The 18686-nt window shown below is 43.1% G+C and overlaps 1 protein-coding gene across 1 annotated transcript; it reads right to left on the bottom strand.

Annotated features, from left to right (window-relative positions):
* Positions 1 to 61: 61 nt before the first annotated feature.
* LOC116407760 (DELTA-thalatoxin-Avl1b-like) lies at positions 62 to 4213 on the bottom strand. The gene is made up of 2 exons (XM_031893744.1): positions 4097 to 4213; positions 62 to 630 (listed from the first exon to the last, which is right to left on the bottom strand). The coding sequence occupies exons 1-2, from the start codon at positions 4198 to 4200 to the stop codon at positions 210 to 212; spliced, it is 525 nt and encodes a 174-aa protein (XP_031749604.1). The 5' UTR covers positions 4201 to 4213; the 3' UTR covers positions 62 to 209.
* Positions 4214 to 18686: the final 14473 nt, after the last annotated feature.

An 18686-nucleotide genomic window follows, 5' to 3' on the forward strand; every position in this document is an offset into this window, starting at 1 on the left:
TTAGAAGTGTTTTTATCAAATGGTGAACTCTGACTTTCACCCACTGATGAATACGCTTCTTAAAACCCCATAGGAATGAATAGGAAGTGGGTGTATTTTTCTGTAGTGAGCTCTAATCTCTCACTGATAAATCTGCCCCTTAGCTTTGAGTGTTGTACTGCAAGCTGGATTATAGAGGCAAAGAGCTGTGCCTAGCGCAATCGTCACCTTTAACCCGCATTGTTATTTAGAATATGTACTCTTAAAACAGCCTTTTTGGTATTTGTCATTGTAGCTAAAACCCTTACATTGTCATTTGAAACTTCTAAGGTCTGTGTCTCATTGCCAATATCACAGTGTTTGTAGAAACGGCTGGAAACACGGTTATCTTTCATCTCTTTGTAAACATTTTTGATGGGTTTATCAGTGCCAGCATAGATCCACAGACCCAAATGTACTTTATGTAACACATAACTGTAAGGGTTAGAAAAGAAGATTGCTAAGGTGTAGTTTCCAGATAATTGGTAAGTGAGGACTCCCACGCTGCCACGGGCTGCTGACGGTGTTCTCACAAATACGCAACGGTCCACGGTGCCAGGCAAGATGCTGGGGCTGGGTTGGGAATGTACACGGCCACTGTCACAGTAGGTGCTGCAATATTAATTGAAGTAGTGTCACTTTTACAGTAATTATAACTGCATCATAGTTAATCACACATTCATTATTGGTTTTGTTGCTCTGTGCTAGGTTATATATTGAAAAGAGCTAGAATCAGTCTGGAGCCAAAAAACTAGGGCTCAGAAAACATACATCTACTGAGCTGCAAACAGCCATCAATAATTGAAAAGTTAGTGAAAAATAAAAATCAAAATATAATTTATTAGGACAAAAAGAACAGCCTTATGGGGCTATATATATTTTATATATATTTTATTCTCTCAAAAAATAAACCAAACCAATCAGAAATTAAAGAGAATACTGAGAAGAAATGATAGTAAGGCTCTGTAACTTGTCTAATGTCATAGTCCGACCTCAAAGCTTTCTGTAGATGTAGCATTATCTCAGAGCAGGGTCGGAATGGCCAGCAGGGCACCAGGAAAAAACCTGATGGGCCCTGTAGCCCCTGCCAATCCAGGCCCACTCCCTCCAGGCAACTGTGCTGCAACCCCCTCATCACAGCCACAAGGAGGCAGTGTGCTATGCAGTGGGGGGCTTGACAGTTTGCACCAGTGCACAGAGTATGTAATAAAATTTCTATAAGAAAAAGTTATGTTTGTTCCAAAAGTTCAAACCACCTTCAAGCACATCTTAAAGGGACATGTCATGCCAGGCCATATTGCCCGGGCATTGTAACAAGGTAAAATGGCAGCATTTGCGTTGTGTCTACCAGACACCCATAATTAACCCAATACACATTATCAACATCTGGTTTCGGGCTCCCGCAGAGACCCTTAATTAAATATGCACCCAGGACTGCAAGAAGGTGTCAACTTCATCAGACAATGCGGGACCAGCCTGTTGGGGCAGGAAGCTGGGGTCTTTGATCTGTTGATCAAAGAGAGGCAAAGTGTGGGCCTAGGAACAGCAGGGGGGGGACAGCATACAGAAAATATGGATTATAGAAATGGATCCATATCTCCGCTGCTTTAAGGTCCACATCCTCATAAATCACATAGGATTTATGAGGAGGCCCCAGGCTTCCCAATGATACCAAACAGTGGCGGCCTTTACCCTCCAGTTAGGAGAAATGGGTTCTGGGGGACTGGGACATGAGACCCCCCTCATGTTTGGTATCATTTTGATCGCCCCCATACGGGTTAAAACAATTCCCTACTTTCATAATAATATTGAGTACTGGCACGTACCAATATTATATGAAAAGAAACTGGCATGAGAAGTACAGCTCTCTAAAGAGGGTGGGTGGGGACCACCCAAAGGGGTAATGTGACCAGTTCCTGGGCACTCCCTCCTCATGTATATGGTAATGAGGGAGGGGCCCAGTGGGGAATAAAAGCACGCATGCCAAGGTATTCTTTAGCTCATTCTGGAGGCCGTAACTTATGCATATAATGTTGGGGGATGGGCTCAGGACTTTCAACCTCTTGCCTTAGAGGGCACAGGATATTCGGTAACGTACTTAGGATTTCTCTGGGTTTTTATCCCCATTTATTTTTATAACTGTTCTGCAACATGTATGTCTGTTTGTAACATTCACTGTTTTTATATAACATATGCACTGTCCACTTTGGAATATTAAATACAAAATTTAATAAGTTTAGTCCTTCGGCTCTATAGCAATTCCCACGTACCTCGTATGACTGCTCAGGCCTAGGTGTATTAACTGTTTGGTGTGTGTTTGTGTATTGGGTAGAGGGCAGATTTTGTGTAGATGCTAATTAACTAGTGGGCTGCTAGCAGGGGGGTGGGTTTGACTGTAATTTTAACCCTGTGGCTGCTAGTGTGCTGTTAAATTAGTGAGAACTAACCCTAACTGCAGTAAGAAAGTTTGTGTGCAATATATTTCAGTAATCAGGTTTCTATCGCCTGTTAATGATAGATGGTGGCAGATGGTATTTGGGGCGGTGGTTTGTTTGGGGGTGCTTGAGGTTAGTCTAACCTGGATTAAAGGTGACTGCGTGTAACCCCTTGTTCCCCGTCCCGGTGTCAGGCGCGTCTCGTCTCGGAGTGGTGTTTCCGTGACAGGACACTAAACCCAACCAAAAAGAATTCTACTGACCCAAAACTTCATTAATGATGCAAGAGAATTGACCAATGAGAATGCTGATTCCCAGCACTGTGTCAGGCCCCTTGCTGGTACCTTACATATAGAGATAATGATGTCATTTTCCCGTCATTATATGGCACAGGAATCAGACGTGGGGATAAAGGGACAGACTTGTTCAGTGCTGGGAAACTGTGCTTAATGCTCCCAACTCCAATTGCAGGAACAGAGAACAGGGAGCCAGATTTATACAGATCAGCTGGGATTCTCATTGGAGGATTCTTTTGCATTTCAATGCTGCCAATGCGGGCCCTAGAGAGCTGGGAAAGTTTTATTGTGCAATATTGCTTTAAGAATACAGCCCTGATGTTGCTGGACTACAGCTCCCAGCATGCCTCACCCTTCATTATATGTTACATTATTCTGGGATTTGTAGTCCAGCAACAGCTGAGTAACGTTTGGTTGAGCCGCGCTGTGCAGCGGGGTTTATATCCCCTTTAAAAGTGTGCTATGTGCAATTAAAATTTGCACCCACAGGTGTTAAGCAGGGTAATCATATACTCACAGCAGTTGGTATAGAATGTCACAGTGTAAATCGCAGTTGTGACCTTCAGAGACAGTATTGCCCACAGTGGAGACATGCAGAGGTATTAGCTGAGAGCCCAAGATGGATGCCCTTTACTGGAACGGATCCCTCCAGCCAACGGTGATTCAGGGGTAAGTACTGCCTGAGCCTTTGTCTTAACTGTGGTCCCTACAGCAAGGCATACAGAACCTGGGGTAGGCTAAACCCTTAGAGTCTCCTTTGGTGAGGCTAAAGGCTGCCCTTTCTAGCTAGACTGACTAAGCTCACTTCTCCTAGAGAGTGCTATTAAATAATCTTCTGTGCTGACTTGTTCTCATTCACAGGGCCCTGTCCCCGACTTTCACTAGGGTAAATGGTCCCCTAGGGTACAATTGCTTCTGGGGCCTACAGTCTGCACCCAGGCTCAGTTGGAGCTCTGCTTGGGACACAGCCTGCAGCCAAAGAGGAAGCCACTCCTCCTTGCTAGGCTCTATATCAGTCTGCAGGGGGGTGGTCAACCTGTGAAACCTATAAGGGATACAGTTACATAACTGAAACCTGAGTATAAGGGCTCTGCCCAATAACAGTAAATATTGTGAAGAGGTAAGGGATAAAGCCATAGGGAGCTTAACCCTATGGGTCCCTACACTACATTGCTAGCTGAATATCAGTAGGGGGTAAGTATCACTGACCTGGGGCAGTTTAGGGGCAGGTTAAATACAAAAGAACTAGATTATTCTCACACATTCTTCCATTGTAATAAATGCTGTGATATGTTGTGCTATGATGTACCACACTGATATACACAGATTGTTCCACATATAGTTTACCTTGGACACGATAAGATGATAGAACTACTCTTGTTGGATATTTCGATGCCCACGCATTTTTCAGAATCCACTTTGGAAAGTAATTTGTCCATTGATGTCTCCATGGTGCCTTGGGTTCCCCTCCTGCTTTCCATGAAAAACACAGAAAAAAATTCACCAATGAGAATTTTATTGACCAAAAACCTAATTTTAAGTGCAAGAGAAGTGACCAATGAGAATGCTGATTCCCAGCACTGTGTCAGGCCCCTTGCTGGTACCTTACATATAGAGATAATGATGTCATTTTCCCGTCAATATATGGCACAGGAATCAGACATGGGGATAAAGGGACAGACTTGTTCAGTGCTGGGAAACTGTGCTTAAAGGAGCAGTTCAGTGTAAAACTGAAACTGGGTAATGGTGTAAAATAAAAAAAAAATCAGTATAGTTAGTTAGGCAAATATGTCATCTATAAAGGCTGGAGTGGGCAGATGTCTAACATAATAGTTACATAGTTACATAGGGTTGAAAAAAGAGTCCATCAAGTTCAACCCATCCAAGTAAACCCAGCACCCACAACCCACACCTACCAATCTATACACTCACATACATAAACTATATATACAACCAGTAATACTAACTGTAGGTATTAGTATCACAATAGCTCACTGCCCTCACTGTAAAAACTCCCCTACGCTGCTTCAAATGGAAACTCCGTTCCTCTAATCTAAAGGGGGGGCCTCTGGTGCGTTGATTGTTTTTATGGGAAAAAATAACCCCCCCTTTCTGCCTATAATCCCCTCTAATGTACTTGTACAGAGTAATCATGTCCCCTCGCAAGCGCCTCTTTTCCAGAGAAAACAACCCCAACCTCGACAGTCTCACCTCATAGTTTAACCCTTCCCTCCCCTTTACCAGTTTAGTTGCAGTCTCTGCACTCTCTCCAGCTCATTAATATCCCTCTTAAGGACTGGAGCCCAAAACTGCCCCCCATACTCAAGGTGAGGCCTTACCAGGGACCTATAAAGGGGTAAAATTATGTTTTCATCCCTTGAGTCAATGCCCTTTTTTATACAAGACAGCACTTTATTTGCTGTAATAGCCACAGAATGACACTGCCTGGAATTAGACAACTTGTGATCTACTAAAACCCCCAGATCCTTCTCCATTAAGGATGCCCCCAACTCACTACCATTCAGTAGATAGTTCGCATTTATATTATTTCTACCAAAGTGCATAACTTTGCACTTATCAACATTGAACCTCATTTTCCAGTTTGCTGCCCAGTTTTCTAATTTTGTCAAATCGCTCTGCAAAGCGGCAGCATCCTGCATGGAACTTATAGTTTTGCACAATTTTGTGTCATCAGCAAAAATAGAAACAGTACTGTCTATGCCCACCTCCAGGTCATTAATAAATAAAGTTAAAAAGCAAAGGCCCAAGGACTGACCCCTGCGGTACCCACTAACCACACTGGTCCAATTAGAAAATGTTCCATTTACCCCCACTCTTTGTACTCTATCCTTCAGCCAGTTCTCTATCCAATTACAAATATTATGTTCTAGGCCAATATTCCTTAATTTGATCATTAACCTTCTGTGAGGTACTGTATCAAACGCTTTAGCAAAGTCCAAGTAGATCCCATCCACTGCCATTCCAGCATCAAGGTTCCTGCTCACCTCCTCATAAAAGGCGACTAAATTAGTCTGGCAAGATCTGTTACGCATAAAACCATGCTGGCACAAACTAATAGTATTGTGAACTGCAATGTATTCAAGTACCCTATCCCTAATTACCCCTTCCAAAAGTTTTCCTACTACTGACGTCAAACTAACAGGCCTATAGTTTTCTAAATTACTAGCACTGGGTATATTAAAAGGGAAGCCTTCATTATCTGGCTCCTCAGATGTATAGACAGATGAAAACTAAGAGTTCAAAATTTCTGCTTTTTCCCCGTTCTCATCAACCAACTTACCCCCCTGTGATAATAAGGTTCCCACCCCTTCTTGCTTCATTTTTTTTACTATTCACATAATTAAAAAATAATTTTGTACCTGATGAAAGCCCCAGCTGCCCCAGCTAACTTGAATGCTTTACAAGCAGGTTTTTTATTACCAACCTCGACCCTAACTCTTTTATTCAGCCATAAAGGTTTTGCTTTGCGATGCCTCTCCTTGCTTACAAGGGGAATATACTGCTGTGTATACCTGCAAAGCAATGTTTTAAAGATGTTCCATTTCCCTTCTGTGTCTAACCCCATGAAAAGCCTTTCCCAGTTGACACATTGCAGAGATGCCCTTATACTGGCAAAGTCTGCACGTCTAAAATTGAGCGTTTTAGTTCCTCCCTTATAGCGCTGTCTCTGCAGCATTATCTCAAAGGAGACCATGTTGTGATCACTGTTCCCCAAATGCTCACCCACACAAATGTTAGAGATGAGTTCATTATTATTAGAAATCACCAGGTCCAAAATAGCGTCATTCCTAGTGGGTTCTTGAACTGCCTGAAATAAAAAGTTGTCATTTAGCATATTTACAAACCTACTAGCTTTTTCTGACTTAGCCACCCCATTACTCCAGTCAATGTCCGGATAATTAAAGTCCCCCATAATAACAACTTGACCCAGTTTTGAAGCCTCCTCCATTTGCAACAATAGCTGGGCCTCATCCCCCTCATCTATATGGGGGGTTTATAACATACACCAATGATCATTTTCTTTGTGACCTTCAGCCCTACTGAAATTTCTACCCAAAGAGATTTGACGTTTTCATTGGTAATGTCTTTATTACATGGCTTTAAATCTGACTTTACATAAAGACAAACCCCTCCCCCCTTTTTAATTCACAGCCCAGTCGCATATTTCATCCCACCAGGTCTCAGTGATACCAATTAACTCATAATTTTCAATACATGCTATAATAGCCAGAACTCTACTATATTACAAATGTTTATTTTGCGCAGTCTGTCTATTGTACCCAGTTTCATTTTTACCCCGAACTGTTCCTTTAAAAGATTCTATGTAACTTGGATACAAGTAAAACACACAAGAACGGGGGGCGTGGTCTGACGCTGATGTGAGCACACGCACAAACTGGAGCTCCGCTGCAACACCCGGGAAAATATCCTGAACTAACTCCCTACACTACTTAAATACGGAGCCCGACGATCCCAGCTGGGACCCCTTACCACAGAGGGAACTAATGGGGCAAAACAGGGCACAAAAAAGGGCCACGGAAGCAGCAGCACGACTAGAAAAGTTTGCTCGCGAGACTGTCCAAAATGGCGGCGCGGCAGAAAGGCCTGCCTCTACCCCAGGATCCCCTACTAAACACAGCGAGCAACCGGCAGCGGGAACTGCAAACCAACGACAAGCCGAAATACCAACGGTCACTGAGCCTACCCTCCATGATGTACTGGTAGAGATACGCTCGGCAAACAGCGCATGCACGACATTGATAAATAACAAAACGGAAGAAATCAAAATCGACCTGTCAATAATAAAAGGCGACTTGCAGAAACTACGGGAGAGAACTACTGCGGTCGAAGCCAGGGTGAGCAACCTTGAAGACTCCTGCAGAAACCTCCCTGAGCAGTGCCAATCAGTACAAAAACTGGTAACGGAATGCCAACGCAAATCGGACGACCTGGAGAATCGCCTACGACGCAGCAATTTAAGATTTGTCGGCTTCCCGGAGCAGTCGGAAGGGAGTGCGCCAGAATCCTTCCTAGAATCATGGCTAAAAGAAGCGTTTGGAACAGACCAGCTCTCCAACACCTTTGCAATAGAAAGGGCTCACAGAGTCCCCACCAGACAAGCACCCCCAGGGGCACCGCCTAGACCGCTGATCGCTAAGCTGCTCAACGCCAGAGACCGCGACAAAATTCTAACACTCGCGAGGACGCAAGGCCAACTGCGATATCAAGCTGCAAGCATATCAATTTATGCGGATTACTCTGCCGAAATTCAACGACAACGAGCAGGCTTCCAGAGTGGGAAAAACCGCTTACGTGCCGCAGGCCTAACCTACGCCATGATGTATCCAGCTCGATTAAGAGTCCAAGCGGATGGTAAATCGCACTTCTTCACGGCACCCCAGGAATTACTAACCTGGATGGACGCCAGAGGAATACCACCATAACACCTGGGCAAGCCGCTTCAAAGACCCAGAAACACCCTAAGGGTCCGTAAGTACTCTACACTCCCTAACTCCCGCCCGCTGCCAAAGAAACGAACCTGTTCCCTATACCTTACACCAGCTAAGGGCTCCCAGGCACCTGCCATGCACTGCGATACGACACTTACCATGCGGCCTAAGCTACGAGCAGTGCGTACACTGCTAGCCCATCACCACCCCAGTGATAGAGAACCCATCCCATCCCGGGTGACACCCCAGCGGCTCCAGCTCTTCTCCGCACGAGCCACAAGCCACTAGTTCCCGGTAACCTGGGAAAGCACTGTGCCGAACAGGGCGCCACGACTCACCCCCAAAGAAGCTACTAAAAGTTTTTACAAGTTTACTTATGGGACCAATTCTACCCAAAATTGGGGAATGGGTGGAAGGGGAGGGGGGCAACGGTTGGGAATGTGTACTTACCTGTACGCCGTTTAAGTACAGCAAAGCAGTTCTGACAATCCTGTTATTGTGTTATATTCAATGTTAAATGCTCAATGTTATATGCTCAATGCTTTATGGTAAATGGTCCGTAGGGAAAACCCAAGGAAAATGGCCAACAGTAGGTGCGTGGTACTACCCAACCCGGAGAGACTATGGCTATCCAGTTGACTAGCTGGAACGTTAGGGGCCTAAACTGCCCCATTAAACGCAGACTAGTTCTAGATTTCCTGAAAAAGCACAATACCTCTATTGCATTTCTGCAAGAAACACACCTGACTGGATCTAAAATACTAGCCCTTAAAAGGCCCTGGGTTGGTTGGTCCTACCACGCTACGTACTCCACACACTCCTCCGGTGTAGCTATCCTCATAGGGAAAAAAGTCCCCTTCAGGTATGAATCCTTGAAGTCAGACCCCAAAGGCAGATATCTATTTTTACACTGTTACCTATATGCATGTGAACTCATACTGGCAAATATCTACATACCTCCACCATATGACCCAGAGGTACTGCAGGTACTTGCGGACGAAATGTCCAAATTCCCACACGCACTGTGTATAATAGCAGGAGACTTCAATGAAGTCCTTACTCCCAGCATCGATAGGACATGGAGACAACCAGACAAGGTACCCCCCAAAACAACCCAATTTGCACAGGTGATAAAGTCACTGGCACTGTTAGACCCCTGGAAAATAGCCAACCCCAACACTCGCCAATTCTCCTTCTTCTCAACATCCCATCTATCCCTTTCTAGAATTGACTTAGTACTAGTTAACGCTGCAATGATTCCCTACATTAAGAAGGTAACCTACCTCCCGAGAGGAATCTCAGATCACGCACCAGTACAACTTCAATGGCAACTCCCCTATAGAATTAAGAACTCCAGACCAGCCATTAACCCTACATGGCTGAATATACTCGATAATTTTGCTACAGTAGAAGCCAGCATTAAAGAATTTATGATGCTAAACCAGAGCGTAAACCAGATACTTCCCTTTTGGGACGCTCTAAAGGTGTATCTCCGCAACTCTATATCAGCTGAAATATCAGCATACAAACAGCAAGCGAAAGCCGCACATACAGAGCTAGAACACCAGGTATCCCAACTAGACATACAGGCAGCCAACCTCCAAACCCCTGAAACCCTAGCTGCGCTACGCGAGGCACAAGAAAAATATGCAGACAGCCTCAGACAAAGAGCCCAACATAAACACTACTTCTCAAAAATTAATATCTACGAGCACGGGGAACGCTCAGGTAAAATGCTAGCCCACCTGGCCAAGGCACATACCACCCCTCCCCCTATCCCTGCTCTAAAGGACAGCAATGGCACACTATGCACAGACCCAGGGGAGATTGAAAACCTGCTAGTCGCATACTACACTGACCTCTACTCTGCTAAATCACAGGTCCTAACAGATGACATAAGAGCCTTCCTAGAACCACTGAACCTACCATCCTTACCTCAAGAGTATAGGGAATTCCTAGAAGCCAAGATCACAGACATAGAAACTCAAGAAGCCATAGACTCCTTCCCACAAGGGAAAGCAGCAGGCTCCGATGGAATCCCAATAGAACTCTACAAGAAACACGCCAAATCCCTAACACCACTCCTTACCAAAATGTATGGGGAAGCTATATCAACAGGTACTTTCCCTGAATCAATGTACGAGGCAGCTATAATATTACTACCCAAACCTGGTAAAGATCCGCAGCTCTGTGAGTCATTTAGACCTATATCCCTACTAACCACAGATGTCAAAATATACGCAAAGATCTTAGCACGTAGACTGGCCAGAGTAATAAAAACACTAGTCAACCCAGACCAAATAGGGTTCATACCTACCAAAACAACTGCCCTGAACACCAGAAGGCTCTACTTGAACCTATCACTCACACCTAGCAACACAGGCAACAGAGCAATAGCAGCCTTAGACATAGCTAAGGCGTTCGACACGGTGGAATGGTCATACTTATGGTGTGTCTTGAAACAGCTAGGCTTTGGTCCAAGGTTCATAAATATGGTCCAGCTACTATACAAATCCCCAAGGGCCACCCTGCGTATCAACTCACTCTGTACCTCCAACTTCACACTCTCCAGGGGCACAAGGCAAGGCTGCCCACTATCCCCCCTACTCTTCGCCTTGGCCATCGAGCCCTTTGCTCAGGCAGTACGTAAGCACCCACGGATACGGGGCTACGAACTAAAAGGCACAATTGAAATAATCCAGCTATACGCTGATGACACCTTAGTATACCTGGGAGACACGGGCCAATCGCTAACAGCTTTGACAGAACTCACGGGCAAGTTTGGCCTAATCTCAGGGCTAAACACGAACATGTCCAAGTCAACACTATTCCTAGTAGATGATAAATATAGAGGCAACCCCGGGGAGCCCTGCCCCCTACAAGTCACCACCAAATTTACTTACCTTGGCATCCAGGTAGCACTACACATTGCAAAATACACAGAGCTTAATCTAAACCCCCTGCTCTTGTGGGTTCAGGAGAAATTCAGAACATGGGAAACGCTACCACTAGGTCCAACAGGGAGAATACATCTGATAAAAATGTTTATACAACCTAAAATGCTATACATCCTATGGCACTCTCCGATCCGAATCCCCAAGAAAACTTTTACCAAAATACACTCACAATTTACCAAATTTATCTGGGGAACCTCGAGAGCAAGGCTCCGCCTCAGCACCCTAATGAGACCCAGGGACAAAGGTGGACTAGCCCTGCCAGACATGTATATGTACTACCTAGCGGCACAGCTAACTCATATCTCCCCTATGATCCACAATGAGCTCTCACCCCCACTCTTCCAGCTGTGGTCACAAGCAACCAACGGCATGGAAACACCCTGGCATGCCCTGCTAATCAAGCACATAAACAATGAGCACCTTCCAATTACGGCACTACAATGCGCGGTGCTGTCCACTGCACACAAACTGATAAAATATACAGGCTACCCGCCACAAATGCCAATATGGCAAAACGCTATCCTCCCCAAAATGGCACAATGTAACCCCTCTAAAGTTTGGCAAACCCTTGGCATAACCACCTTGGGAGATGTATGGGAAAACGGCCAAACTATACCGTTTTCTACCCTGCAAAAAGACAGGCATCTGCCAACCAACCAATGGCTAACGTACCACAAGCTCAAAACAGCCTTAACAACACGCTGGCCTGGTACAGACCTCGAGGTAAATAACTCCCAGGTACTAGAGAGTCTGCTAAACCCTACTCAAAAAGGCAAGATGTCTACCCTGTATAAACTGCTCAGTAAACCAGTGTATAGCAACACCGAACTAGGGTCTAGAGCCCGGTGGGAAGAGGAACTAGGGTCAATTTCAGATGACCAATGGGACTGGGTCCTTGAAACCCCAAAGATAGTATCATTCTCCCAAAGGCATAAGCTACTACAACTCTACACAATACATAGGGCCTACTACACAGTTCAAAGACTGCATGTAATGAAAGTAGTAAGTTCTCCCTACTGCCATAGATGTAAAACCGAAATAGCCACATTGGTACACACACTATGGGGATGTACACATCTCAAAGCCTACTGGGATGGGGTCTGCGACTGGTTAATGAATAAAATTCCAGAATGGGGCCCCGGTGACGCCAGAAAATGTCTCCTGGCACTTGACCTCAATCCCTCACTGGACCTACATACAAAGATATTTATCGCAAAGACACTGTTCCAAGCCAAGAGGATATTAACCCTGCATTGGAAGGACACTGAACCTCCCTCCATACATGAATGGAGGAAAGCGATGGAGGACTTGGCAACACTTGAAAGAACAATACTGGACAAAAAAGGCCAGATGCTAAAATTCCTACAAATCTGGCGTCACTGGGCAGATGGTACCCAACAATAACCAGTCCCCCATGTAGCAAGACCCACGCAACCTAACCCAAAACAGGCTAAGTCCCACCTCAAAGGGGAAATCTCCCAAAACGCAACACCTACCAGGGTAACAACGTAATTGCATGTAACTTGTACTATTATATGCCTACCCATACCACTGTAAATTACGCACTGCATGAATGTATGTACCTTGCTGAATTGTTTAATAAAAGACAACGCATTGAGCAAAAAAAAAAAAAAAAAAAACACACAAGAACAGGAAAGGCATTTTGTTTCAGTATTTCTTAGCACAATCACAAAATACAATGTATCTGCTCACTGTTAATGAATAGGAAAGAGCCAAGATAGAAAGTGGAGGAAGGGGATATAGTTAGAAGTGAGAATGTGCCTCTTACCCCGACTCAGTGTTTCACTGCCTTCTTCTCTGTTGATTCTTAAATTGAAACAGAAGTATAAAGTCTCCCCCCTCTGTGAGAGTTATACATATATATATCTGACTGCTGGAACATTGCCATGGCTCCTCCTGAGAGTACTCGGTGATTTCCGCCTGATATACTCGGTATGTCATTAGTCTGTGATGGACATCATTCCCCTCTCTAGTTTCCATATCCTTTATATCATCTATCTGTCTGTCTGTCTATCTATCCATCCATCCATCTATCTATCATTATATATCACTATCTATCTATCTATCTATCTATCTATCTATCTATCTATCTATCATCTATCTATCTATTTATCTATCTATCTATTTATCTATCTATCTATCTATCTATCTATCTATCATCTATCTATCTATCATTATATATCACTATCTATCTATCTATCTATCTATCTATCATTATATATCACTATCTATCTATTTATCTATCTATCTGTCTGTCTATCTATATCTATCTATCTATCTATCTATCTATCATCTATCTATCTATCTATCTATCTATCTATCTATCTATCTCTATCTATCTATCTATCTATCTATCATCTATCTATCATTATATATCACTATCTATCTATTTAATTATCTATCTATCTATCTATCTATCTATCTATCATTATATATCACTATCTATCTATTTATCTATCTATCTATCTATCTATCTATCTATCTATCTATCTGTCTGTCTGTCTGTCTGTCTGTCTGTCTGTCTGTCTGTCTGCCTGTCTGTCTATCTCTATCTATCTATCTATCTATCTATCTATCTATCTATCATCTATCTATCATCTATCTATCTATCTATCATCTATCTATCATTATATATCACTATCTATCTATTTATCTATCTATCTATCTATCTATCCATCCATCCATCCATCCATCTATCTATCTATCTATCTATCTATCTATCTATCTATCTATCATTATATATCACTATCTATCTATCTATCTATCTATCTATCTATCTATCTATCTATCTATCATCTCTCAATCAATCTATCTATCTATCTATCTATCTATCTCTCTCTCTCTCTCTCTCTCTATCTATCTATCTATCTACGTGTATCTCTCTATCTACCCTGTTACATATTCTTTATTTTATCCTTATCACATCTCTTTACATAGGGCTCATTTAAGAACACAAAAGCATTACAATGGATACAAACAGGAGCATGTTAGCCATAAGGCAAGTTGACAATATGGCCTCAGGTTTAACTTTACTGGGGGCTGATGATAATTGTCGCTCCCTAAGCTCAGGCCAGAGGTAAGAAAGAAGATGGAGAGTTACTGTGGGCACCCTCAGGGCATGGGGCTTTATTTCTCTAGGGCTTTGGGGCTCTGAACTGGTACAAAAACCCCAAATATAAGGTACAGCATTTACCCATAACCTTTTTAAGGCTTTAGCTCTCCTTCAACTCTATTTGCTTTCTAAGTAATTCTGTATGTAATTCTACATAAATCTAAGCACATATTTCTGGTCACAGTTACCGTGTGGGTTAGACCGCACACTGGCAGTTTTTATTACATGATTTCCTGTTATTGACCTGCTTTCCTGTTCTGCTCCTTTCACTTTCCTTCTGACTATTTGCTGCAACTGCTGGTTTAACCCCGTCAGTGCTACCATCCCTTTATGGGATTACAGTCTCTGCTACCGGTGTGAATATAATAAGGACTGGACATTAAAGGCATCCTATAGCTTTAATAGGGATGGGCTCTTAAACAGCACTACCATTTTGTGCAAAAAATGCTCTTACAGGCACTAAAAAGAATTCTAGAAGAATTCTACTGACCCAAAACTTAATTATAGATGCAAGAGAAGTGACCAATGAGAATGCTGATTCCCAGCACTGTGTCAGGCCCCTTGCTGGTACCTTACATATAGAGATAATGATGGCATTTTCCCGTCATTATATGGCACAGGAATCAGACATGGGGATAAAGGGACAGACTTGTTCAGTGCTGGGAAACTGTGCTTAATGCTCCCAACTCCAATTGCAGGAACAGAGAACAGGGAGCCGGATTTATACAGATCAGCTGGGATTCTCATTGGAGGATTCTTTTGCATATTAATTGGCCCTGGAGGGCTGGGTCACATACACAGGCACATAATGAGCAAACTGGGGGACTAAGTACCATTTGCATGTTAGTGACACAACATGGCCACCCACACTGGGAGCCCCTCCTGTTGCTGGGGGCACAGTGCCCTTTAGGTACCCACTGTCCTCATGCGTTTCGCACCATTGGGTGCTTCATCAGAGGAGGTGTGGCATGTTTGTGTCATTTGGGTATATAAAGGAAATGACACAAACATGCCACACCTCCTCTGATGAAGCACCCAATGGTGCGAAACGTGTTAGGAGAGTGGGTACCATGAGGCACTGGGTTTTACCTATCCATTGTTTGGTATAGTATGTCTAATATGTTTGTTTTTTGTTGAATTGTTTGTTTAATTTTGAGCCAATAAATATTGTTTTATTGCTGCTGATTGGTTCCTATCCTACAGTGCCGCCGCCCCCCCTGCACAGCCTGAGAAAGGAGGCAGCAGGAAGTGGAACAGATGGGCGGGGCTAGCATGGATTTTGCAGAAATTTTCAATAAATTTTAAATCCCATTTCTATATTTAGATGAGTACATGACCATAAAACATTTGTATCAAGCTTATTTCTGACAGGAGATACCCGTGTAAGTGGGTTTGGATGGGTTGGTCAGTTGAACACCATTCTGCTCATTAGGTTGGTAGCCCTCCGGCTGGAATGATTCTTGTCTTGTTACCAACTAAACTGCCTGATATTCTTTATTAGGCTCTTACTCACCCCCCCAAAGTATAATTAGTGTTAATTGCTTAATTGCTTGTTTTTCCTTTTTTAGAACTTGACACAAACACTTTTCCAGATTAGATCCCCAAACGGGATTGGCACTTGCTGGTTTATTACTCACGCACTTTGGATTAATTTTAACCAAACTAATTTCACTTTCATTCTGAGTATATACTAGCATAGGGGCAAAGTACATAGATTTACATTATTCATAGTCATCTATTCAAATAATAACATTTAAGGGTTGATTCACTAAAGTGCGATAGCGCATATCGCATGCTTTTTTGCGGAAAAATAGATGCGGAAAAAACGCGCAATTCGCTATAGTATTATCGCATGCGTTAAGTCGCATATCGCGTGCGTTAAATAGCGCAACTGCATCGTGTTAATTAGCGCGCAGAAATAACACTAACGCATCATTCACAAACACATAGGGGCATATTTATTATGCTGTGTAAAAAACGTTGAGAAAATTCGCCACACATCGCCAGGCTTCGCCGTGTAAAAACGGCGTAAAATCAGCATAAAATTGGCGAAATTTTTTTACACGTTTTTTATTCCACCGGAACTTATGGAAAATAACGGCGTAATATCCGGCGTTCTTTTTATTCCGTTTTCTCGGCGAATTAGTTTTACACAGCATAATAAATACGCCCCATAGACGCGCTAAATATCGCATTAGTCTGTGCGAAAATTAACCCCTACTAGGGGCTGACGGTAATTATAGAAAAGTACAGTTAATGAGCTTTTGGCAACACAATACGGACTTTGCAGTGGGATTTATTCAGTCTGTGTTGGCCCCAGAGTGGGCAGCCGCCAGTTTGCAGGGAAATGGGCATTTTTGATACAGTTATTTTCTGCAAGTAATGGCGTGTATGGCTAACATGTCTTCGAGACTTAAATAGTGCAAACAGCATTGGGTGTAAATTAACGCAAATATACTTTTAGTGAATCGTGCATTAAGGCGCTGAAAAAATTAGACACGATAACCTTTTAAACGCATGCTATAAATAGCGCTCATTTTAACGCACTTTAGTGAATCAGCCCTTTAGTGTGTACAAACCGACCAAACATGGAGTAGATTTATTTTCCCAGTTTGTCCGGTTTAGCTTAAGAAACAATTTGTGATTAAACCAAAAGACAAAAAAGTATGGCCCCGGGGAGGGAAGAGGCACGTGCGTAGGGCACAATGGTAAGGGGGTAATAGGACCCCAGCTCTAGGCACATATCCCTCCTGTCTGTAGTTGGAGAGTAGTCCTTTATGATTGTCATCTTTTAGTCTGTTAATGGATTGTTCCTTTTCGTAATTGGTTCTCTCTCTTTAAAGGGACACTAAACCCAACCGTAAAGCTGCCCCACTGCGCCCCCTAGTTCTCTATAGAAGTTGATAAGAAACGTAATTACACATGGAAACCAATTCCCCAATGAGAATTCTACTGACCCAAAACTTAATTATAGATGCAAGAGAAGTGACCAATGAGAATGCTGATTCCCAGCACTGTGTCAGGCCCCTTGCTGGTACCTTACATATAGAGATAATGATGGCATTTTCCCGTCATTATATGGCACAGGAATCAGACATGGGGATAAAGGGACAGACTTGTTCAGTGCTGGGAAACTGTGCTTAATGCTCCCAACTCCAATTGCAGGAACAGAGAACAGGGAGCCGGATTTATACAGATCAGCTGGGATTCTCATTGGAGGATTCTTTTGCATTTCAATGCTGCCAATGCGGGCCCTAGAGAGCTGGGAAAGTTTTATTGGGCAATATTGCTTTAAGAATACAACCCTGATGTTGCTGGACTACAGCTCCCAGATGGAGCCCACCTTCAGCCCACGGCCTGAACTCATTTGCAACACTTATTTCCCTAGTGGGGTTAGAGGTACTCCCCTGGACCTCAGCAGCTATCTTTTAGGGGGCCATTTACCAATGGTTCGATTTTTTTTCTCAATTTGCTAAAAAAAAAGTTGTGACTTTTCCAAGATTTACGACGCATCAAAATGATTAAAAATCTGAATACGGCAATTCGACAGCTAAAGCTAGCCGACGTCAAGTAGAAGTCAATGGCAGATGTCCCTTCCCTGGAAGATCTTTCTTTGTGACAGTTTGAAAAAGTTGCGGTTTTGGTGCAACAATTTGAAAGAGTCAAAGTTTGGTGACTTTTCTGCGTTTTTTCCCGCACGAGCTTTTTCAGTTTGGATTTTTTGATAAATGTGCAGCCTCCCAATTAGCCATTCTGCATCCAAATTGAATACGCCCAAGCCATATAAAGATGTTTTGCCACTTTAATTGCAGTACTTTTTCATCTCTTATAATGATATACAAAAAAAACCCCTTTATATTTAACTATAACCACATGCGTTTTTCTTGTCTACCTCAGTTTTTACACATGTGGTTGTAGTGGAGAAAAAAAATGCTCTGTGGGAAAAACTTTATAGTGAATATGGGGCTAAAGGTCTTGTTATCTGTAACTGGTATCGCTGTTCCCATATAATGCTTTCGTTGCTGGGTAATGTATTAAAAGATAATTCATCACAAGGTCATAATAATAGAAGGGTTTTAGAACATTTATGTTTTTTCTCAAGCTAAATGTTGTTACCTAGAACTGTAAGAGAGGATTCCAAAATGTGATGGGCATTGAGCTTAAAGAGCACCTATTAATGGAAAATGGTTTACCCCACTGGAAGTGCAGATTAATAGAGCCCACACTCTGGTTGGGGGAAACAATACCATTTTGTGCAAAAAATGCTCCTAACGGGCACTATGCCCCCAGCAACAGGAGGGGCTCCCAGTGTGGGCGGCCATGTTGTGTCACTAACATGCAAATGGTACTTAGTGCCCCAGTTTGCTCATTATGTG

Source organism: Xenopus tropicalis, chromosome 9, assembly GCF_000004195.4.
Source record: "Xenopus tropicalis strain Nigerian chromosome 9, UCB_Xtro_10.0, whole genome shotgun sequence".
In the NCBI taxonomy this organism is placed as follows: Eukaryota; Metazoa; Chordata; class Amphibia; order Anura; family Pipidae; genus Xenopus; species Xenopus tropicalis.